Below are 24,835 nucleotides of genomic sequence, written 5' to 3' on the forward strand. Positions count from 1 at the left end.
AGTTGTAACCTCAGCCTAGTAGGGTCTCTGAATACAGCCATGTAATTTTAGTCTGTTGGCTAGTACCGTTCATTTCCCATGTTGGATGGAAATGCTGGAGTTATTAACCATTTCAAACCTACTGCCAGAGTGTACATGAGGCTTTTCATACACTTTCTTCAAATTCTGTGTTTTACTTACATGGGACTGCTCCTGATAAGCATGTGCTTGACATTACGTTACAATTTTGCACACTGGGTTGTGTTTGTATTTGGCTTTGCTGATTTGCTCTCATGAACAAAATTGTCGAGTACATGGCATTTTATGCTTATCCTGGTAAACGTCTGCTGGAGCAAATACTGCTGTAAAAGGGCTAAACAGCAGCCTGTATTTAATAGCACGGAAGAGCTGCAAACCTGTCAACTGACACCGTCCTCTATTTTCAACTCTTACTCTGAGAATTGTAGAGTTGTGACGGTGCCTGGGATACATCTCGTTTCTCACCTCTTGTCCAGTAATGACTGGAAAGAGTTGTTTGAGCAGGCTGGGCTGCTCAAGCAGTGGGAGCCCTCCCCTGAGAGCAGGCAAATGCAGAAAGCATAGTGAGCTGCCACCACCTTGTCAAGGGAGTGTCGGAACTGGGCTCTGCTGCAGAGCTTGGGGGTTAACGATGGCTCAGACGCCAAACCAGGCACCAGAAATTCTGAAGCTCAGTCCCTGAGTGAGGCGGTGCCGCTGCTTCTCTGGGGCACTTGAGATGAGTGTTGAGCAACGGGACACTAGAAATCAGGGGTTTGGCTTTCACAAGAAATGAAACAACCCCAAAATTGTAACTTGCTTGGAAGCTTGTGGCTGAACAAAGTGCTGGCTCACTAGCTTTTCCCCATAGCTAAAAAAAAAAATAGAGAAAAAAGGCACATTTATCTTGCTGCTGTTCATAAAACAGAATTTAATTTTAGGCTGTCTCTGGAAATGAAACGTCCTTCGTGTTCTCTAAGCTTCTCTGTTTCTTCTCATCCCAAGAACAAATTATTGTGGGTGCACCCAGAGAGACAGAACCTCGCATGTGTATACAGCAACCCTTATTTTTGTAAAGTAAGCAAACGATACTAGATTTCCCTTTTTGCAAGCAGAGAAAAAAGCCAGAAACTGTTTAAGATGTGAGCCTAGTGAGGCCTCTGCTGAAACACAAAAGCCGTGCTGCGGTAGGTGCTTGGAAGTTAGTAAGTTTTAATATTTCTGTTCAATTTATCTGGTCCTTTTGACCTCTCTGCCCTGTCATGTATCCAGAATTGTTACATAGCTCTGACTAATTTCTGTCCATAGAGTTTAATGCCTAGTAGAGATGGTAGTGCAACGGATTTTTTGTTTCCGTCCTTTAGTGATGTGAAACGTAATTTGTGTGTTGGTGCATCTGTTATTTGCTAAGGACGGTGGAGAGTGGTGGTGCCCAGCCCTTTCAGCTTGTTATGAATTCCTGGCACCTCCACGGTGGCAAAAGGATAAGCGTATTCCTTGGGTTTGGAATACTGTTTGCTTGGGCTTGTACTTCCTGAGCTTAAAGAGCCTCACCCCTGACCACATCCGCGTGAGATGATGAGCATCCCCACGGCTGTCCACCGCATCGTCCAGCAAGGGGGTCTGTGCAGGCAGAAGCAAAACGGTTAAGTGCACCGAGCTGTCGGATGGAGCTGCGCCTGGCAGGGTCGGCTCCCACATTGGCTTGTTTACCTTGGCTGCTCATGATATTCTCCCTACGTTCCTCATGGAAGATTCCATTTTTGGCAAGAGGGATGAGCTCATTTGTTTAAATGAAAAAAACAAAAAGCAGCCTTTCTCCTTATGAATCCTCTCTGCAATCATCCCGATATGCACAACTTGCCTGTTATTAAAGGGAAATGTATGCACGGCATCCAGAGCACACGTGCATTTGCATTTCAAATCAGCTGAGTCAACACAATATAATGGTCCTGCCTGTAGGTCCTTAGGGAGCCACAGTAGCTGACAATGTGTGCTTAAAGGGAGGGTCTGCTTTTCTTCTTCTTCTTTTTTTTCTTTTTTTTTTTTTTTCTTCCTCAAAGCCAGTTTCAATAGCCAATAGTCCTGTGTTAGAGACGCTTGCACCGTAGCTGCGTGGACCACTGATGTTTAGCAAATGATTAGACTGTCACAGTGGCTGGGATTTTATTTTATTTTATAAATAGTGTTCATCTGGACCAAAAAAAAAAAATAACTGGCAACAGTTCAGAGAAGAGAAGCTGCTGCTGAAGTGTTTCTGCTTGTGCTGCCACTGATGCAAGCAGCTGTTTCCATCTGCACTGCAGTATTGCAGCCTCTACACAGGCAGAGCTCTCGGGGCTCCTTGCTGGTGGAATTACGGAGGAAGGTGGCCTTGCTCGCGTCTAGCTTCAACCCAAGGGCACGCTGAGGATGGGAGGGTCGCAGTCTCTGCAGCAGGCACAGACAGGTAGCCTGAACCGGGAACCGTCGGAGGCCATGTAAGTGTGGATTCCCTTTGCTCTCTTTTTTTCCCTCTGTACTGCTGGGCCCGCAGCCTTTCTGCACTTAACCTGTGTGGTGTGTTAAGGAGCTGACTTTTGTGTCTGAGGCCTTTGTTTAATGCTCATGGCATTCAGCTGGAGACATAGTTAACGTTTTGCTGAATATTGCCGGTTATATTTTATAATGCTGTCCTCGTATGAGAGCACCTCGCTTGGGCTGACCACCTCGATTCATTTGTGTCGAGCAATAGCTGTGTACCATATGTTTTGTCTTTTCATGTTTTGGATGCATAATCAATCAAACACAATGACCATTTCCAGTGAACAAAAACCCACCCCTTCCCCCCTCCCGAACCCACCACCTCTGTGTTTTTGATTTAAAATGCACAGCATGGAGCCGCATTTCACTGTTTTTTTCAGAGCTTCTTTTTGCTTTTCTCTATACAGATACTGTTTTTCAGGTCACGTCACCCTTGTCAGCATCCCTCCCTGTCATGGTATTATATCCTCTGATGAATCATCAGCAAGGTGTCCTTAGATCTCTTCTCACTGAAGGCCAACACTGAAAGATTCTTTGGGGGGAGGGAGGAAAAAGCAAAGAATTAGTGGTTATTCAGAACAAGTTATCACTTTTTTTAGATGGCTAAATCATATATGAAAGTGCACAAACATGTATGTACATGCAGAAATAGCAGAGTCGTTTCCCATTTGTAAATATTTGTTTGTGATTTATTGGTTGAGGATTTATCGGTTTACTTAGCCAACAGTCTTTTCTCCCTAACCCTCCACCCCAAGCTACTGAGCTGGGTACTAGAACATGGACCTTACCTCTGAATGGATTTTAGAATTGCCTTGTCTCCTGTTGTTGTCTCAGTTACATAAATCATATTTATCTAACATGTCTGAACACCCAGTTAATTTCTGATTATGTGTTTTGGTAAGTTTTAGGTATGTATCCGCTAGGGCTAGTCTACAAACCAGCCTCATGTAGATCTCTTATTTTTATTTTTTTTTTTATGTAATGTCTACTTATTAGGGTAGATCTGATTACAGTTGAGACATCGTTCGTATGAGATAAGTGCTTCAGAGTTAATGGGGAATGACAGAGCAGTAACTGATAGTTTTGCCTCTATAATAGGCCTTACAAGTAGGTATATGCTCCCTATTGTCATATTCCAGTATAGCAGCAGCTAGCGTTGCTTGGTACTGTCTTGTTGTATTTGTAAGACATGGGCCTAACAGCATTTCTGCATCCTTTGTTCCTTTCGTGTATAGCTTCACCAATTAAGATTTTTTTCTATATAGTTCCATCTTATATAGTACTGACATTCCTATATACAGCATCTGTTTTAATGATATGGTGGGATAAACTGATGCCTCGTTATCTTGAAAGTACTGTAAATTACATGTTCATCTGCACAAACTGGGGTTGATCTTTAACACTGATCCAAGGACTGGGTAATGAAAGAGATGTAGCTAAAGCAGGGTTCAGTGGTTTTTATCTATAATTTTCACAGCCTTTTAAGAATGCATTCTGTTGAAGAACATATTGATCAAGGTATCTATATATATATATCTATGTATGTATTTTGGAGGCACATGAATAAGTTATATTGTCATCCATTTCAGTGATTCCTTTTCTATATAAATACTCATCTCTTGCATTAGTCGTTCCGGTGGGGTTTCAGTATGATCTTTTAAGGCCCGACACAATCAACAGATACACTTTTAGCACAGGCGTCATTCAGCAACTGTTGATGTCCTTGGGAGGAGTTTGTGAAAGATATTACTCATCTTATGTGAAATAAATCACTAAAAGACTGTGCCATTTTCTTCACTCCAGCTAAATACTCTTTAAAATGGGATAAGAATTGAGATGTTTCTTTATTCTTGAGAAAGCACAGGACTGTTTTCTGAAAACAAGAACATCCTCGTAGGATGTCATGGTCATCAGTTCTGGTCTGAGGTTTTGACTTCATACCCTAATTGCTATAACTTTTACCAACGCTTTTTTTAATGAGGTTACATTTAACTTACTTTGCACACACAAGCAAATTCCTTAATGGCAGTGATAGTTCAGAGGCAAAAACATCTGGCCGTGTCCCAGGCAAGTTGGGTAGCTGCCCATGCAGTTACAGCGTCCCTGAAGTCATCACTCCAGCCGTTTAGTCAAGTGCCTAACAGAGACAAGGGAAAGCGGAGCTGGAATTGGCGGCCCTGAGTTCATTAGATTAGAGGGGTGTAAATCAGAAATCATTACTGGAATAGGTTTATGTTAGCATCAAAAAAGTACAGAGACAAATTTCTTAAACAGCTACTGATTTAGGAGTTCCTCCAAAGTGTCCTATGATGGACCTCTTTGCTAAACACTAGGGAAAGTCGTAGAAAGAAATTGATGGTAGAATCGATGCTGAAAAGGAGTCTAGGTTAGGATTTTAGAGGGTATCCGTGATTAAATGTGCTCTTTTTGCATGTGTATGTCAAATTCTCAATTTTAATGTAAATTTGTTTCAGCCAGGATAAAAGTATTTGTAATAAAACCACTATTGATACTGACAGCCTGGGATATTCTGTTGTTCTTTGTGGATTGTTAGTGACTCAGTCACTGGCAGTAGACAATTGTCCTTTTATTTAAAGAAAAAAGAAAAGTCAGTTTTGAATGATAAAAAAGGGAAAGCCCAAGGGAAGCCCGTGACAATAAAAGTTAACTGCAGATAAAAGTGGTGTGGTTCAGACCTCGCTATTGACATGATAAACGCTGTCATGTGCTTGGCAAATTGCAGCAGGCACCCTGGTAGTCACAGATTTAGCGAAATCAAGGGCATGTTTCCATCAGATAATAGGAATGGACTCGGTTGAAATAAAAGCAGATGACAGTATGGTGATGTTTAGTGTGCATGAATTTGCTCAGGTGCGTACACGCTTACATCTAGCGCACTTGTGACGGCGTCCTTGCGTGCGCTGGCCGTGCTGTGCTGAGACGCCAGTTTTGTCCTGCCGAGGATGTGAACGGAATTCAGCTTGACAAGTGCTATCACCTACATATCGGTGGTTTTCTTTCTAATAATAATTTATTTCTATCTCTTTTTAATACTTTATAAGTATTAGAAGACTGGAAATGTTGGTAGGTTTTTAAATGCTGGTAGCTCTTAGCCAGTTGTCATCTCTGAGGATGGAAAGGGTTCCTTTCTCCTGAGCATGAACCACACCTTCCTTTTGTGGAGCATTATGGTTGCTGTCCTTGCAGCAACTGGGCAGGATTTATATTCCCTGCCCATTTCATGATCAGCCAAAGGGCTGATGATGTGTTATTTCCTCCCATCAGGAGCTCTACATGCTGCGTCTCTAACATTTTCATCCCTTGCCAATCCAAGAGGAAAATGACTGAAGACTGAGCCAGCTCCCCCTGAAGTTGATGGTGAAATGCCCACTGGTTTCAGTGGGAGCTGGATCAGACTCCAAGAAAGAAATTGAATGTTACTGATCGTTGGTAGCAGGCCAAGATATTCGTGCCCTTGTGGGTTATTTTTCAATATTTCTTCTGCTGCGTGATCTTTTCATTTGTTTGTTGGTTGCTGGAAAGACTCGGAAAAATTCAAACTGGATTGACTCCGCCTTGTGCATAAGAGATGGGAGCAGCTGTGCTGTGTGTACATGTGTATAAATGTGTGTGTATATAAAAGTTATCTGTTTATACCTACAAAAACACAGCCCTTGCTTCCTACCACATTTTGTATTTTCTGTCCCCAAACATAAAAGAATCCGCTATATAGTTCTTAAAAGTTTGAAAGAAATGAGTCTAGTAAAATAGTTGCACATTTTTATATGCTCATACGTAGGAAAAGGACCTTAATGAATATACACATTGAAAAACGAGATATATGTATGTATATTGAAAGTATTGAAAAGAATTTGTGAGGTGGGGAGGCTTCTGTTACTGAATTGGTATTTAATCTCAGTGAATCCCTTGACAGTTCTGCCTATCATCAGCGTTCTGTGTAAATTTGTTTTCTTCTTCCTTTTATTGACAGATACCAGTAAGCATTCCCATCAATAAGTAGAGCATACTGTATCTGATAGATTTGTCTACTAAATAGGGTGAATTGCTGGAAGACATGGGGCTGTTTTACTTAAGAGAAAACGGACCAGAAGTAACAAGGAAATTCTTCTGTGAAGCTCCCCTGTCTTTTATTCCAGCCTCCCTTATTTGAGTCCAAAGGATCTCATCTCTGAAGTCAATGACAGCGCTTCCTTTGATATGAGAGGTTATTACATCAACTGCTACATCTGTCACTAGAAGTAGGCAGGTCATGTTTAGACTTGAAAACAAAATAAAAAGACCCCAGAATCCCTTCTATTAACAAGGCATGCCACACATCTGGCAAATACCTGCGTATTATAAAGCTCTGCATACTGAATGGTGTGCCCTATGCCGTGCGTAATGGAGCTGCTGTCATCTATTATGTATTATGACATACGGGCAAATTGGGAAATACAAACTGATATGAGGCAGGAAAAACATGAATGAGAAGGTGTTCCTGCACATGCATTGTGGCTGTCTCTTACAGGCAGATCAGTTTTCTTGTCTGCTTTTGCTTCCTGCTTTGCTTGACCCAGCAGTCAAAGTAACTGCTTGTTCAATTTAAATCAAAGATGCTCTTCAGTCCTGTGTGGTTCAAGAGGTAACAGTCTGGGTGCTTTTAATGTTTCTCTAACATGATTATAGTACATAGAAAAGTGCTTCTGTCTATTATAAACACATTTCCTTTGGTTAAAGACCTTACACTTACAGAGAGTTTTTGAATTTACTAATGTCTTATGCTTGTATTCTTGTTTAGTCCAAGTAAGCAGGCTTTTCAGTGGCAGAAGGCAGTTTTTCTTGTAGCTAGAATTTCAATGCAGCTTACATTTTCTTCGAGAAAGTGGACATGTTTGCTGTAAGAAACAAACAATGTTTTTTTTTTTTACTGTGGAAAAATAAAGATGTCATTTCCTTTCAGATCCTTAAATGCTCTGAAGGAACCGTGTGAGTTTAGGAGCAAACTGTCGATATCATGTTTTGTACTCCCATTACTGTGAGAAAGCCAGGGTAATGGCAAAAAAAAAATTGAATTAGTCTTTTTCCACCACAGTTTGAGATTTCAAAGGTTTCTTTTAAGGCATGTTTTGACTTGAGAGCCTTCATTGATGGTGGTACTGGACAAGACAGTAAGATCCCCCCTTCGCTCTGGAAACCAAAGTGGAGTTTGCGATGTAAACTGTCTAAACATACAGGATGTGAACTGAATTTTGATTTTAGCAACTGTAGATATCTCCAAGACAGACCTCAGGGTAATTGTAGAGCTCTATTAATTTTGTTTGTTGCTTCCCCACAGTACTGTTTGCTACAGCTCCTCTGCTTCACTATGAGAACTGTTTAAGGAGATGAATGGGTGCTTGAGGAGCCTCTTGCTTTCCAGAGGGAGAACTGGAGCCGTTGTCTCTGTTGGGATGGAAAGTAAACTTTGGGAAAATCTGGGGCTTTCCATTTCAAGTTCAGTTGATTTTGATTAAAAAGAATCCTTAGAATTACATTCAAATTTACAAGATAGGGTTTTCCTAAACAAAATAAGCTTGTTTCCAATAGACCAAATTGTATCTGAAACCTACTAGTAGTTAGAATCACATAAGCTTCTGCTTTTGAGTTTTGATTTCCTTCAGCACAGAAACCCACATTTATTGGTCTTGTTAATAACAGTTCATTGCTCTCATTAAACAGGAGTCCAGTGTTGTGCTGGGAAAAGGGTTTGGTTGCTAAAGGAGGGGGAGGATGAGCAAGGAATTGGAATCCCTTTGTTTAACTTCCCAAGGGCAGGACTGTCCCTTTCCATAGCGGGAGCCTGGGAAGGGAAGGTTTAACCGTTGTTCCTCACCTAGCAGAGCTGTGGGCAGTACAGCTGGGGTGCCAGCTGGTGAGGTGCCACTGCAAATCAGGGATGGCTTTTTCCAGCATGCTGTTGTGCTGAGTCGGCACTTCCCTGAGCTGGGCGTTCACGCAGCACCTATCGAATGGGACCGAAAGAGTTCATTGTGTTGAGAGCTGGAGCAGCACAGTGTGCCCATGGGAGAGGTAAAGCTGCAGCTCTGCTGAAGTCAACAAGAAATCTCCCAGAGCTACAGTGGGCTGGAGCAGCAGCAGAAGAATCACATCCACCCTTGAGTCAGGAGATGAAATTTTTATGACCTGATGAGAGAGTTTTTTTGTTGTTGTTAAAAGGCTGAGATGTTTTTTGAGCTGCCTCACGTGTTGAAGTAGATTAATAAGTGTCAATGAGGTTCTGTGCGCAGCTTCACGGAGGCTGTGCAGGGGTAAAATAGGAAGAATATGGAGCAAGTTGCGGGCAGAGGGACTCTTCTCCCCTCTTTCCCTTTTGGCAAAGGGACTGTTCACCTCCCTTCTTCTCCACCCTCCATGATGTCCTTATCTCCTTTCTCAAGGGGAGGACTGTAAGCATTGCAGGAACACAGTCTCATTTCCACATCTCACTATTTTCACGCATCTCCATGCCTCTCAAGATAAGCTGGTCCCCCAGTGATTACGGGTGCCATATATTAATCTTTACACTTCACAGTTGCCGTTTTGTCCCCAGATCCCGCTTTTGAGTGGCGTGGCAGAGCAGAGATGAGGCTCTGAAAAGCCTTGTTGCATTTAAAAGGTAGTTCCAATAAGCAAAGCAATTTCAAACCCATGGCTCTGGCTCCCAATGTATTATTGATTATTTGCCCTTGAAGCCATTGCATGGTGTTGTACAGCAGTCAGCACAAGCACATGGATGCTTTCCAAGGAGATAGTTAACAGGATGTTGTTTCCTGAATTAAAACTTCACAGCTTGGAACTAAAAGCAGAAGAAAGGTATTTGCCATGGGTATTAAATACTTAAATATCAACCACTTCTTCAAATACCAAACTCTAACCTAGCAGGTTGAACAAAGCGCAGCACTGACCTGGATTATTATGTATTAAGTGACTATAACTATATTTGTGTGAGTATTTTCTGCCTTGGATATTGGGGTATCCTGCATCTTTACTGTTTCTTCTCATCTCTTAAAAGATTTTTGTGTTTGGATATTTAGCAGCCTGTGGTGATTTAGGGACACGAGTATATTTGCTGTTGTGATGTCTGAAGATGATTGTGTTTAATTAAATGGTATTTTCTTGTTGTTCCTATGAGAATAAAGCATCTGCGTGAGAAGGGTGTAGGGATTAAAAAATTCTTCAGTTCTAAGCCCTGTTTCTGTAACGTAGATGTTTTTATTGTTCAGACTGAAGCCAGGAAAAGGGAAAGCAGGCTGGCCAGAAAGGATGGGAGTTTGTTTCATTAGTCATTTATATCAGTAGTGTTGAAAAACAGACCCTGTTAGATCTCGGGAAAAGCAATAAAAAGGAAAAAATTAACATGATTTAAAGCAATATGGGGAACTTCTTGCTAATCAGTTAGAAAAATGATTTAAGTAGTTTGAAGTGCTGCTGTAAGTGTGCCATGTTATATGTCGCAGCCTTTTTTCCTTCAGATGTGGCTTCCCACAGCTTGAGACATTTCTTTCTGGTTGCTGTGTGAAAGCAGGAAATGGCTTTTGTTGGGGGAGTGTGAATTTGGCTTCTGCACAAAATGCCTCCAAAATTGCTGAATAAACAAGCGGAAAAAGCAGGAAAAAATAATTCCTTCTTCCCATATCAGTTAGGTAGGAAGATTACTTATAATGTAATAGGTTAAAAACAAAGAATCAACTTTTTTTTTAAGGTGATTATGCCCTTTCAGTTCTCCTCCACTGCAGTTCTAATTCCTTTCTCTAAATATAACCATCCTGTGAGGAAGAATTGGCCTTTTTATAGTAAGTGATTAATGTTTAAGGGATTCATAAGTTTCTTTTTGCAATCTGTTCTAGAAGACACGTTTCCAAAGTGACCTGTGTGGTTTGGATAGCACACAAGGTATTATTTTCCGCTGCTAAAGTCCCACTTAATGATCTGAAAAGGGAAGCCGTGACATTTCATTTCTGTTATCTTACCTACATAAAAAAAGAAAATCCAGATTCTTGTATCTCTGCTCAGACACTAAGTTATCCAAGGACTTGACATTGGAGGTTGAATGTGGAGGAAGAGCGGTGACGTTGCTCAGTGGTTTTACATCAGTAGTAGTATGTAACTGAGCCGTATGTACCCTTTCACACCAAATTTGCACTGGTGTACATCATGAACACTTCAGCTGAGCTGTCTGTGATGTACTGGGGCAGCAGAGGACGTTAGACCCATGTGCTGGCAGCGTAGAGGAGAAGCAGAAGGCTGCACAAAGCAGAGGAGCGACTCTGGCTGCTTCTGCGCACGATGCAGAATGGTCTTCCTCCCTGTATCCCTGAATTAAACCTTCTGCTTGTCATCACAGATCACTTGTGGGCCAGGAAGTATCACCTTTGATGTACAGTGATTGTTTTTCTGGGGAGCCATATTTTCCCCGAGTCTTGTAGGAATCTTTGTGCTGAAACAATATTAAAATCCTTCTCTGGAGAGGAGCGCCTGCCCTGCTTTCTGCACACATCGATGTCAATATGAATTCTTGTGTAATCACGTTGCACTAAAGTAGGTCTTTGTCGTTTCCATGGAATGGGATTTATTTGATAAAAGCTTTTTTCTTAAGTGAGAGCTGCTTCTCTGCCGCATTGTAGCTCAGGCCATAAAATGAACACATTTAGTTTATCCAACTCTTATGCTGGGCAAAATACCTCTGCTGAGTACGGAACTGTGGGTGATTTTGTGCAATATGACCTTTGCTGCAGAAAGACATTAATGCAAAACATAATTCCTATTTAAACCTCCCAACTATGACTGTGATATTCTCTCACAAAAACCCTTTTTTAAAAAAAAACCCCAATCTCTTTCTGCCCTACAATATTGTTTTTATTAGGTTTTTAATGCATCAGAAAGGTAGCAGGGTAAAGAGTGAAGATACCTAGGAAATTAACTTCATCCCAATTTGGGGATTTCTTCTATAAAATTATTTTAAATTAGTCTCCAGTATTATAGTCTAAGCTGAAATATTCTGCAATTAAATTATTGTATTGTTTTGTTTCAATGGTCAGATGTTGCAAGTCAGAAACTATAAAATATGGCACCAGTGTTGAGGTGAGTCGCACAAGGTGTAATTGCCTTTTCTGTGATGTATCTGACAGGTATTCTGTACATGTGTGTCAGACAGCAGACACCCTGTAAGGTGGTGTAAAGGCTTAGTACAGACTCAGCACTAGAAAGCTGTGAATTCCCACTGACTTCTGCTGACTTCTGGGGCATTTTTCATTTCACTGGAGCAGACCCTTGGAGACCAATACGCTCTGGTTTTCCTGTGGCTATCCTGGGACTACCAAGGTTTTATTTTATTTTAGTGTATTTTCAGGGTTTGATTCTCACCTTGTGTGTGCACATCAGTAGTAATACTCCAGTGGGACAGTGGTATCATGCCGGTAGGAGCAGGATGTGAGCTGAAGACAAGATGGGTGATCTGTTTTCCACCTCAGCATTCTCTTCTTGTGGCCCATTTTGCGGTTTGTCTCCTCGCAGTGTAGGTTTATTGTGAATTTGTTTAATCATAGGATAGATGATCGTGTCACGGAATACACTTACAACAGGGTGAGAGAAGTCCATTAATAGTTAATGGCCAGAAATGTGTCCCCAAAGGAACTGTCTTGTAAATGGAGTCTGGTGACATGTAGTGACATTTTTGTACCTCCCCTGGCTCCTGACTCCATCGAAGTGTCAGATCCAGCACTGAGAACATTCCCCATGGGGGGAGAGGGAGCAAGGCAGATTGCTTTCTGTGGTCCCTGAGTAGTCATCCACCCCTGACCTTCGCCAGGCTGAGGTTACTGGCTTTGCTCTGGGCAAAACATTCTCTGAGCTGTCTGCACTGCTGGATCCTTTTGAGAAGTTCTATCACTTGAATGATATATTCAAATTATGTTATATATATATTTTATTAGAGAGAAGGGAACCATTGCTCATGAGGATTATGTCTATCACCATTTGTATTTGGTTTATTTTTCAGTACAATGCATTTAACAGATCCTTGGATGCTAGGTTTGATCAGTAGACTAATTCAGATACCAAATTTTAATATCTAATACCTAAAATAACTAGATGAATCTACCATTATATAGTGTTTTTTATATGTTGCAAATGTATACAAATTAAATATTAAAATTTAAAGTCTGCAATGATGTTTCATATTCAGAACATGTAGATGAACAACGACATAGCTAACAATTATGTTAAATGAAGCTAATTGCTGTGGCATGTCATGTTATCTGGAAGCCACTGATTCAAATACTGTACAAAAGTGATAGCATACAAAGCTGACAAATCTTTTATATTATCCTAACCCAGTGCTGGGATGAAAAAATGACCTTTTGTTGTAACTATAGAATATTCTTGGTCCTTGTGAGGAGACCCTTGGGTCAGCTAATGGCTGCTGGCCTAAATTGGTAGTTTGATCTCCAGGAAAGGAATTACCATTTGGGCTTTCTTGGTGATTTTGAATTATGATCCAGAGCTGCATTTGTAAGAGTCTGAAGGAAAAAAAAAAAAAAAAAGATTATATGTATCTGTATTACAGAGTTGTGTAACTGCAATATGAGTGATACCACAAGATGAATTATAAGAGATTGTCTGTTATTGAATTTTATATAAACAGAGAAAAAAACCCTCAAATATAATGTGTACTGAGCGGTCTTTCTTCCCCTCTGGACTGTGTACACATCCACAGCAAGAAGGTGTTCATGTCATGGAGAGATCCCAGCCTGAGTGGATAAGGCAGAGGCGGATGCAGCAGTGAACTGGCCAACACCATGTGTCTGCAGCAGCTCAGCGACAGAGTTGAGAGCAGGACTGATCTTCCGTCCGGAGAGATCTGTTGATGAAACACCCTCCCTCAGTGTTCTTTTTGTTTGGTTGGTTTTGGTTTTTTTTTTTTTGCTTGGTTTTGGTTTTTGGGTGGGTTTTTTTTAAGACCTATACTGAAAAATCAGTTTAACCATTGAAAATGGCACCAGGAAATTTGTGTACAGCAGAAGAGCTTTGACTGAAATTAATGCGTGTCTCTGAACTCCTTGCCTCTGTGGCTTTAGAAACTCTAAAGCTTTAGTTACTCAGTGTCTTCTCAAATCTGTCAGCCTGTGTGGCTCTTGCCAGTGCAATAAATGTGCCTGCTTAAGTAACATGCAGAACAGATTGACCTCAGAAGTGTACAGCCAGATCTGCATCTTTGGTTCTGATCTCATCGGTAAACCAGACCTGAATTATTCATGCAGGTTTTATGACAATCATCTCTGAAGTGATCGATGGAGGTGGGACTACAGAGCTCATTCCTCCTTTTTGTTTCCAGTTCATCTCCCAGTGTGATTTACAGGAATGAAAATCAAAATTCATCTTCAGTACTAAATCGAACGTTGTAAGAAGGTCATTTTTTTTTTTCCTCCTGATTTAGATTCCTCTCACATTTCATAAATTGCTCAGTAAATACTGATGTGAAATTTATACCTTGACTTTAAGATATAGCAGTTACCAATGCTTTGGAGGTCTGATGGGATCTGTGCGTTGCTTTTAGGTGTTGCCATAGGTAGTGCTGCACTGCAGTGTTTGCTTGTTTAGGTCCTTCCATCGCATAGCTTTGTCTCAGAGCCCCGCTAGCACTTCTGGGGCACAGAAATCTCAGTACAGGAACTGAGCGTTGCGTGATGTCCTTCTAGTAACAGATGCATGTGCCTCGTGCCCTCTTATTTGTCATTTGACACTCAAGGCCCAGGGAAACACATCTGCATATAACTCAGCTGTCCTTTTATGTGGCTTAGAGGTGATGGATCTACTTGGGCAGCCGTTTTCCCCTTTAACTGCAGCTGTAGCCAGTTGTAAAGAACATGTGGATCTACAGATGAGATGGGAAAAAAAGACAAAACATCCATTTCTGTCTCCTTCCCCTCAGGGAGTACAGCTGTATCTCAGGAAGAGACTTTAGATGTTATTGCCAAGTTAAAATTGATCAGCTAGGAATTGCTTATCGTCCAAGACAGTCAGTTTCTCTGTTCGTTTCCAAATGTCCAACAGACTACAATTAGAGGGCAATGTTTAAACCACAGCTCCCCAGAAAAACCTTTGGAACCCTTGCTTTTATTTTGTTACCTTCCAAGCACTCTCGGATGGCAATGGAGCACAGTTTGATTTTGTTGTGTGCGTGTTGTAAGATTGGCTGACATTTTTCCCCCCAGTATGTCATATTTCAAATATAGGAGAATGAGATTGTTGCCTCTGGTTTGATGTCAATAAAACCAAGGTACATAAAGTGAAAACAAGTACTAGATAGAGGCTTTTTTCAGTACTAGTAAGAAAGAGGAGTTTATGGAGTGCCAGCTGGGCATCAGTGACGTTGCTGACAGGTATAAGAGATCTCAGCTAATGTGGGACATGTTCCACTAATGAGCAAATTTAACATGCTCTTTCCTAATTGTGAAGTTTGGAAGAAAATACACACATTTAATGCAGGTGGACAGAGGCTGTTCACCCTAGCTCTGATGGAGCAGATCCCCCTGAAGCCGGTCTTGATGATGTTACTTGTGATTCCAGAACCCTGGCTGGTGGAGAGCAGCTCCTTTGGCTCCGTCTCCCTCTCCCCACTCCCAGCACAGGCAGCACTTCTCAATGATACAGCTCCAGCTCCTGGCTTCAAAACTTTAAAATATCACAGCTCCATTCCTCTCCAGGCTGTCCATATTGCACACCCAATAGATAAGTGCTCCATAAGGTATTTAGGCCTGGGAATTTTTTTTTTTTCTGAAGCAGGCTATACACTAAACAAAAATTCTGTATGAATTTGACTTGAAGTGAAGGAACTGTACAAAAGCCCGTGGAGCCCCCTTGGCACACACCGGTTCCAGATTTGCCCCCTTGTGCCCCTCCATAAGAAGTGATGCTGCTGACCTCAGCCCTTGTGTCAAAGCCTGTGGAATAAAACCAGAGTGCATGCTTACGTTGGTTACACTGCTGTCGTGTGAATATGAGAAGAACCCGAGACAGATGGCAGGGTTTCCGATGCAGCTGAAGGCTGCAGCTCTCTTGCAAACTACATTTTAATGAATCAAGTTTCCAAGTGACAACTGGGATGACCTCACTTCAGTGGCTGTTGTGCCTGAAGATGGCAAACAGTGAGAAGGGGCAGTGGAATGAAGAAATCCCAGTCTTGCTAACTGAGTGCTTTCCGGCTATGGTGACAAAAAGGCAATTTTTCTTTCTGAAATCAGGGAGGATTTAAAATTATACGCATCTGTGGTTTTACAAAAGAAAAGTATTGTAAATTATGAGGCTGCATTTCCACAAGGCCAAAGGGGAAGAAAAGTCGACCCTAGTGACTCCCTTCAGTATTTCCTCCGGAGATTTGTGTCACAGGCTGGGCAAGACCTCAAAGTTTCCAGCTGAGAGTGGGAGTGCTCCTGCTCTGCAAGCTGATGTGGTGTTGCAGCTGTATTGGTCTAGGACGATTCTTGCGTATCTTGGTTTTCCCCTGCTTCTCTACCCCGTCTGTATGTTATATTTACTGTTTAGTCGCTGTCTTTCAAGAAGGGAGATGAAAGAGATGGGCTGGAATAATATTTCTAGTAATTTTGTACTCTGTTACTATAATATGATTTTGTAGCTTCTACAATGTATACTTTTTTGCTTGTTCTGTACAAAACCCAAAGGATAAGGATGGAAATATATGACACACGCTATCAAGGCAAGCTCCCACCGATTTCCCAAGCTGGCTAAAAGGATGTGTGAATGTATGTTCCTTCCTGTAGCGTTTTACTTTGTCGCTGCCCTGTAGATTAGTCCTTCAGATTCGGAATCTGCACTTGCACACCCCATCTCCACAACGTTATGAGCTGGGGCCAGCAAACAGGTTCTCCATCTGTAAAACCCATTGGTCCCATCCTATCCTGCTTCATCCTTGGCTGGAGCTTCAGAATAATATTCTAGATGATACAAGGAGCTCTTCCTTTTGTGAGAGCTGACCCACAGCTGAATCTGTGGTGGCTGCTTTGAATTGGTGCCGATTCTCATGACGTGTCACGATTTGGCAATCTGTTTTAACCATGAACTTTATGGCAGCATTATTTTCTCTTGGGTTCTGTATGTTCCCTGTGTTTATCAGAGAAAAGACATTATGAATAGAACTGGCTGAAATACGTAATTTCCTTTTCACAGGAAATCCTGTTGTTCTGAGAAAATCTTTTCTTACAGTTGGAAAGTAGGACTATAGTCTTAAAAAACCATCCTATGCAAGAGCGATCATCCGTGTTTTCACTAAGGAAAACCAAACTGATTCAACACAGGATCTCGGTTTTCCAGGATATATGTAACGTAGACCTTGGAGTGCAGTCCTGGTACGTGGTTCCAGGCTTTATGCTCACGCCCAGATCCCAGGCTATGACAGAGAACATTTTACTGGTGTTGAGCTTCCCTTTGTATTTCTTTGTTAAATACCATATTTTGCTAGCACGATTGCTTTTCGTAACAAACCCAGCCACATTTGGATTCTGGTTAAGACCGTTTTTACTTGATTACACTGCTGCTTATGGAGGGATGCAGCTGAAAACTGGGAGTATTGCATCAGAATCTTTGGGGGATTATTAAATACTAGCAAAATAAAACTGTGTGCTGGAGCTCAGGCACCACAACTGTCTGTCCACAGGCTTGGGAGGTTCCCCAGAGTGGAAGCTTGTACGGTGTACAAAAAAGAACAGAGATTTGTCTTTACTTGATTCAAATGCTTATGGCTACCTCCTCCAAGGAACAGACCAAGTAAACAAAGGACTCTTTTAAAAGGGAGATAAACATGCACAGATTGTCTCCGTCATTTAAAGAAGGAAGACAGAACTGCTCCATCAAGCCAGTTTTTCCAAAGCAGTTACAAATATAAGTAGGACATAAAAACAGGGATTTTTTTACAGTTTCAGTTACATTGCATATGTCTGTATATTTACTGCATACATTACATGTGCTATCCAGACAGTTTGGAAAAAAGGGATCTAAACGCATGCAACCGTTATTGTTTCAGTACCACAGAGCAGCACTTTGGGTTTGAAATGAAGAGAGTAAAGCATTAATTAATTACAGCGCAATGCAGAATTATGTGCAAGCCTGAGAGAGATGCATTACTTCTCTTTTTGTTGGTTTAGATGATAACTTTCTAGGTTTATTTTTATGACACAAGAAACATTTCTCTGCTGGGAAAATATCACACAACTCTGTTTCTCTTTGATTCTTCCACTTAAAAGTTTCCTGAACCAGCTCTGTGGAAGGAAGAGAAAGCACTGTTTTGTTGAATACCTATTGTGCAGCTTTATTTACAGAAGCTCTTTGTTTGCAGCTGTTCCTAACCTTAACACATTTTGAGCTTCAAACATGGTGCATCTCTGAAGGGATATGATTTTACATGCACCAGCCTACCTCTTCCAATTTGACTGTTCGGTGGCCTGATGAATGAGTATGATTTAAGCAGCGACACAAAGAAGGTATTTTGACGAGCTGCAGCAATAGATATAATCAAAAGCCAGGCATGAGCAGTTCCCCAGGCAGTGACACAAATTTGGGGAGAAAAAATCTCCAGAAATCCCCAAGTAAGGCAAACATCCAGAGCTATCAGCTAGTAGAAGTCATTCTGCTTTGCACAGGAGTAGAGGTGATGAGAGAGGGGTCTGTGCCAGGCTGTGGTCTGTGCCCTGACGGCGTGCGAGGTGGTGGGAGCTCTCGTTGGGATTCTGCGGAGACAGCCGGGGAGAATCGGGTCCGCTGTGCTCCTCAAGCTGTCAGGGGTGACACCGGGGTCTTTTCTTCCCCAGCTCGCCACAGGCTTCATGCTGTGATAGATTTAGGCAAATGTAATCGAATGCAAATCCTGTACTTGTACTTTTCCTGACATCGAGCTGCTTAAATTAATCACAAGCTTTGAGAAACCGAGCAGAATCTGGCAGCTCAGCGTTATCTTTTAACTTGAACAGAATGAGAGGAGTCCTTGATCCAGGACAGCTTGTAGAATGCTTCTAGGGAGTGAAATGGCGTTTCATTTCATGGCAAATTTTGTCCCCGTTGCACTGGCATGCGGGGTGTGGACAGCCATGAGGAGTAGTGGAGACTACAGCCACACACAGAAAAATCAGTCCTGTCTTTAGGAAGCTGTCATATTCAATTCGCTTTATTACAGACCAGCAGTAAAAATCTGCATCCGACCAACAGAAATGCTTATTGAATGTATATTGAACATATGTTCAGTGCATATTGAACATAACGCCATCGTTACGGCATCCCTTGCTCCCAAAAAAAAAATGCTTTGAGAAAAGATTTTTTTAAAGCTAAAATTTATTCTCAGTTTGGTTTAAGAACAAATAAGATCTATAGTTTTCAGATCTGAAAGGACAGTTTCCTAAGGCCGTGCTGCCGTAAGAGCAAATGGTGCGTCCTTGTGCGGTTTAGATCTTCGCTTAAAGTTTAGGTTACCCATCATTTTGTACAGTTGCCGCCTTTCAAGTTTGCATTTCATTTGGACGGCTCCATTCTGGGTGCTGCTATTTCCTTGCTGGGCTGGCACCAACCCATTCTGGTTTTTGTGTCTCTGTGAGCACACGGTGCTGGAAAAGGACTGTTGACAATAGCAGGACTTCGGTGCATTTTACAGATTGTCTTGCCTTGTGTGACAAAGCCATACACTTAGTGTTCAAAAAGGACTATGGTAAAATTCTGCTAAACGCAGAGTGTGGTATTTCCATGGGAGCAGGTTGCACAAGGATTTTTACGTCAGGTGTCTCCATGTCTGCTTTCTCACCTGTAGGCACACACAGAAGTTTGATGCTATTTAGATGGGTTTTTTTTTCTGAAGCTATGAAATTCCCTTGAGAACATCCTTTTTTTTTTTTTTTTTTAAGTTAATCTAGCTACACTTGTGCCAAGGACAGTTTCTGAGGCTGGCAGAGATGTCAGTTGTATTGTCTGTGTGGTCAAGCCACTTTCACACTGGAAAGCAAGGTCTGCAGAAGAGATTTATATCCAAGTGCTTTTGTAACACAAAGAAATCTTAAATGACATAAAGACTTATACATGGAGACTACTGTAGCCATGCTGGTCTGCTCTGGAAACCATATAGCAATGTAAAATCTCCTTTGGGAAATGCAGAGGTAGCCTGATAGCTGAGGTCGATGCCATCAGCTCAGAAAGCCCTGCATTTCCAAGTAGACTTGCAAACATGAATCACCACTCTGCTCACTACTCTCTTGTTTGATTTTCCCCAGGAGCTCTGACTCTGAAGAAGCATTCGAGACCCCGGAGTCCACCACACCGGTAAAGGCACCACCTTCACCTCCGCAGCCACCCCCTGAAGTGGCAGCAGCAGTTGTAGCAGACGTAGCAGAACAAGAAATAAAACCCCAACTGCCCTTGGAAGACACAGGTAACAAGCATGTAATGAGTGGGAGAGGTTACTGAGGAGGGTGAAGCTGCAGGGAGGTGTTTGTGTAAGCACAGGCAAGGAACTCATGCCAATAAGATGTCTTCTGGAAGATTAGTTAGTGTATGCTGGGCATTATCCATGCTGGGAGAAAAACCTTGTCGCCTCCTGGAATGAAGTATTGGAGAATCTGTCCATAACATTTGACAATAATAAAGAAAAGAGGAGCTTTCTGGAAAAACCTTTCTTCCTTTCAAGTCAGACTTCATTCCCTCTTGTCAGAATTGTAGAATCTCTACAGAGTCGGATGAGTAATAAAGGAGGTATGAGATAAACATGCAGGTACCTGGGTGAGCACCATTAACTGTGACAATTAACAAAATATTCTTTTCAAATGTATTCTCACCTGAAACAGAAGGCAAATAAAAAGCCCGTGACAAGAATATAAATATTTTTATTAGCTTTGTAAGAGGAACGTGGGAGTATGTGTGAATGTATGTATAATATACACACATAAAAACTGGTACGTACTGGGAAAATAACATTTAAAAAGGGAATATCGTGTTGAAAAAAACCAAAGAAATTCTTTCACCCCAAGAAGTGTTCTTTGTTCTCCAAATTGAGTAATGGAATATGAGGGAGTAGAAAGCACTCTTTTAGCCCAAAATAGCTTTGTTTGGGCTGTCAGATGACAGCTCAACTGTTTAAGATTGAATTCCTCATTATGCTGTCTCCTTTCCCGTCTGAAAGCCAAGTCATCTTGATCACCTGGCTAAATTGTATAAAGACAATTTTACTCTTAAGAAGACTAAAGCTGACTTGTATTTCATTTGGAAAGATGTATAGCGTTGTCAGGCAGTGTTCTAAAGCTTCCATTTCCACTGCAGAAGTGGCTGTGTTTGGCAGTGGGCAAAGCAATGCCCGTGGCTGGTGTGTGTATTATAAGGGCTGCGTGGCTTTGATTTAAACCTTCAGGAAAGTGACAAAAAAGTCTTGCAAATGTCTCGAGCCACCTAACGCATTTCTGGGAGTTATGCATTAAGGAATGCTCTTTAAGGTCGTGATTTATTATACGAGTTCATAAGAAGCTAGAAAGATGTTCAACAAACTGATTTCAGAAAATAAAAATGAAATACTGAGACATCCTCACACTTTTTCTTTTCTGCTGTTACAGTTCCCTCTTCATTGTAGCAGACAACATTACTCATCCTCCATCATCTCTTCTTTTTCCAATCTTTTGTAACCTAATGATTACAAAATAAGTGCTGAGAGAACAAAAGAACACATATGCTAAACAGGATTGGAGTGTGTTTTTAATTACTGCAGTAGATTATCTTCAAACCCTTGATTACACATGTGCTTCCCTGGCACGTGTGATTCTTTTCTCCCTACATGCCAGATCTCCCCCTCCTTTCTTGCAGATATTTCTGAAGAAAGGTAGGAAAAGGAATATATCTATTCCTAGCCAGTGTGAACTATATTGAAGGCCATTAAATGGCAGAGATAAAAACATTTCACTTGCAAATAAGATTTGTCCATGGGAGGCAAGTTACCACAAACTAACACAGCTATGTTCAGCATTCCAAAATTACGCAAAATGCAGTTATACAACTGGGCAATTTATCTGAGGGAAGGAAGATGTGCAATGCAGAAAAAATTCAAATGTAGGAGGGCAACACAAAGCATTCATTTGTTTTGGAAATCTTTAGAAGAAATTAATAATACTAAAACCATAGCTTAGGTGTTTGCATGCTTCTTCAGAAACGTGAACAGTTAAACGTTTTGCACTTTATAAACCACTTGAGTAACAGTTATCTTGTAGTTTACTTGTCTCATAGGTTTTGCATGTGGCTGCACACAAAGGGAATGAGTCCCTTGCTCAGGGGTTATGGGCGGTTGAAGCAGAGTTCCTCGTTGGTACCGTACAGCTAAATAAATAGGTTTCAATAAAAGAGGAGTAAGGAACACAGGCAATCGGAAAGCCTGGCACACATGTAGAGAGGCAGCGATGTCCAGCTGGGTTTCTGGTTCGCTAGCTGGATGGCTTTGTCTTCTGCACGGGGTTGGTGATGGACCGTGTGTTTGGATGGAGGGAGGAAGCACTGTAAGCGTTTAAAGGATTATTTAATCTCTATCTGACAATAATTACTTGTGCAGACGGCTGCAGTTGTGCTGCATGATATCATTAGCGCAACAGCTGGACCCCACTGCTGGAAAGCCAAGAGAAGAGTTTTTAATTAGGTTGACTTCAACACTAGCGTAATAAATATGATGAAAGTGAAATATAGCTAGGCTCACCCTGGGTTTGTGGCAGCTCCTGGTGGGGTAAAACCTGCTGCATGGCTTGGGTCCATCAGCAGTAGAGGAGAAGAGGGGAGTCAGTCTGCGGGTGAGTCTGGAGGGGAAGAGGAATAACAGAGCACGTATGGAAACTACTTCTGAACCCCAGAAAGTGTCACTGATGAGCCTTTCCATTCCTCCATAAATCATAGAATTATAGAATAGTTTGGGTTGGAAGGGACCTTTAAAGGTCATCTGGTCCAAGTGCCACTTTATTTGTTGTGTGGAACTTGGCTTACGCTCTCGAAGCAAATGACTTTGAGGGTGCTTTATAAAAATTATTATTATTTTGGTAGTATTTTAAATTATCATTGTTTGTCTCATCAGCTTCTCATAGCCATGTCCTCTTGTCCCTTGTTCCAACCGTCCGAGCACCAGGAAGTGTCCCAAGCCCTTTCTCCTAAATACCCTCTGTTTCTGGCCAGGAAACTGGCCGCCTCTTCTGCCCCTCTGCCGCCTTCCCCAGTTAATTAATGAATTCAGATTATAAACACAGGGGAGATGTGAGAGCTGGAGTCTGCTCTGTGCGTCACAGCCCACCGATCAGGATATGGGAGACCTAGATTGAGATCCTTCTCATGCCAGGGAAATTGAGGTCAGCACAGAGATGATGAGCCAGACAAAAGCAAACCGAACTTTTAGGATGGAAAACATTATTCTTCAGTGTTTTTCTTCTTGTAGCCTAACACAGAAAAGTTAAAAATAAACTTCATATCCAGAGTTTTCTCTCAGAATACATGGAAAAAGTATTTTTACAGTAATTATAAGAATAGCATTACTAATTGATTTCATAACTTCAAAGGCTTCTCATAACAAGCAGAAACTTGAAATAAACTGTGTTTCAAAATTTCTAGTATTAGGTAATTCCAATTCCTGCATGCTATAGGGGAAGCGTGCTTGTCTCCTGAGTTATTTCGTTATAAAGGAGGATGTGAGTGCGTGCTGTATGCATTTTCCAAGGGTTTTTCTTTGTTTCATGTCATGCAGTTCTCCTTTAGAGCTCTCATCACCTGAATACAAGAAGTCTGGGGGTTTTTGTTGTTGTTTTTGGTTTGGCGATTGTTTTTGTTTTTCATGTGTGATCCAGGCAAAATTTCTTTGAAATCAGAGAAATTTCCTTCTTGAAGGAGCAGAACTTGGACTTTCTTTTTTAGTGGATGAAATGGGAGGTTTCTTCCGATGATTGCCTGTATTTTATGGTGATATAAGTAGCCCAGCTGTAACTTATGTTCTTGGAATGCTTTATAAAACTTAGTATCTACCTGTGGCAGCTCTTATCAGTATAATTTGTGAGTGAATGTCAGCACCAATAAAAGCAATAAAACTTATTTAAAACCTTGTGCTGGCCTCTCTGTAGGGCAAGTCCTGCCATAATCTGCATAGCTTGTATTGTAGCATGTTCCTTTGTGATCAAATTGCATTTTAATAAGAATCTGTAATGAGTAATACAGATTTGCTTAATTCTGTGGTGTAAAAGTACAAATGACACCGCTCTCTGGATACGCTGTTCATGTCAGGAAAGCATGGTCCTCATGTCTCTCTGTAGTAACAAAGCTGTGCTGTTTTGCGGTGGTGAATACCGTTCATTTCTTCTCCGGGGTGTCTGCTGTTACCAGTACTGAGCCAATTCTGCAGAAATCGATACTCTAAGTGAAGAATTTGATTAGGAGGAGGTTGCAAAATAAGGAATTAAAGAAGATTAAAGCTGTGCACTGTGTGGAGCACACCAAATTTGAATGCTGTTTTCCTCTGAGTAGCTGGAAAGCCACATACACTCTCTTTGCTGCTGTGATGCATCTCTAACCCCAGCTCTACCACGCCTGTCACTTACAGTCCAAGTCCTGCAGGGTGTCGGGATGTTTGGGTTGCGTTTTTTTCAAAATGCGTGTTTGTACTGACTTTGAACAAGGGGCCTCAATCCTGTTGAGACCTTTGGCCCACGCTAGAATGAAAACAATGCATAATTGCAGAAGATTTTTTGTTCAGATCCCCCTTTTATTTCATGCTGACCTACATTTGTACTCTACTGACATGCTAGAGCTACGTCAGTGTTTATTGTAATGTGTTCCCGGTAACTCTCTTCCATTTCCATTTCAGTGTAAAATGTGCAGATCAGTCTAATGCTGGAGTTTTATGGCACTCTTTGAGTCTCCTTAGCAGAAGTCCCATCAGTGCCAGAAAGTGATGTGTATCTGAAGTGAACACCAGCTCAGCTGGCAAATCAAGTCCATTGAATGACCAAGCCCGACCCAGTGAGAAAAATAAACTGCCATGAAGTACTGCTACATTACTAGCATTAATTTAGCAGAAAAACACATTAAAATATTATTTAAATGATGTGACTTAGTAAACTTCCACAGTCTTAAAACAGACTTCCGATTTCCTTGAATCTTTTCTGTCCTCTACATCCATAAATAACCATAGAATCATAGAATTATAATCTTTATGCAGACATATGATTTCCTCTAAAACAAAGAGGAATGTTCTTAATCCATTAATAGCTTCTGACTAAAAGTA

General features: G+C 41.4%; 1 protein-coding gene across 8 annotated transcripts in view; it reads left to right on the forward strand.

Moving 5' to 3' along the window:
• The window catches only part of TACC2 (transforming acidic coiled-coil containing protein 2), a 143,813-nt gene that overhangs the window by 80,129 nt on the left and 38,849 nt on the right, over nt 1-24,835 (forward strand). For 7 of the 8 annotated variants that reach the window (XR_015259053.1, XM_086752012.1, XM_086752016.1 and 4 more), the window contains one exon: nt 19,824-19,981. Coding sequence is in view for 7 of the 8 variants with exons in the window: in XM_086752012.1 (XP_086608138.1) it covers nt 19,824-19,981 (158 nt within the window). In the remaining variant the exon portion in view is untranslated. Of the gene's footprint in view, nt 1-2,173; nt 2,478-19,823; nt 19,982-24,835 lie in introns of those variants that run through there. The other variant, XM_086752019.1, reaches the window with a different exon arrangement.

The sequence above is a fragment of the Chlamydotis macqueenii genome, chromosome 7 (genome assembly GCF_036417535.1).
Source record: "Chlamydotis macqueenii isolate bChlMac1 chromosome 7, bChlMac1.mat, whole genome shotgun sequence".
NCBI classification, from domain to species: Eukaryota; Metazoa; Chordata; class Aves; order Otidiformes; family Otididae; genus Chlamydotis; species Chlamydotis macqueenii.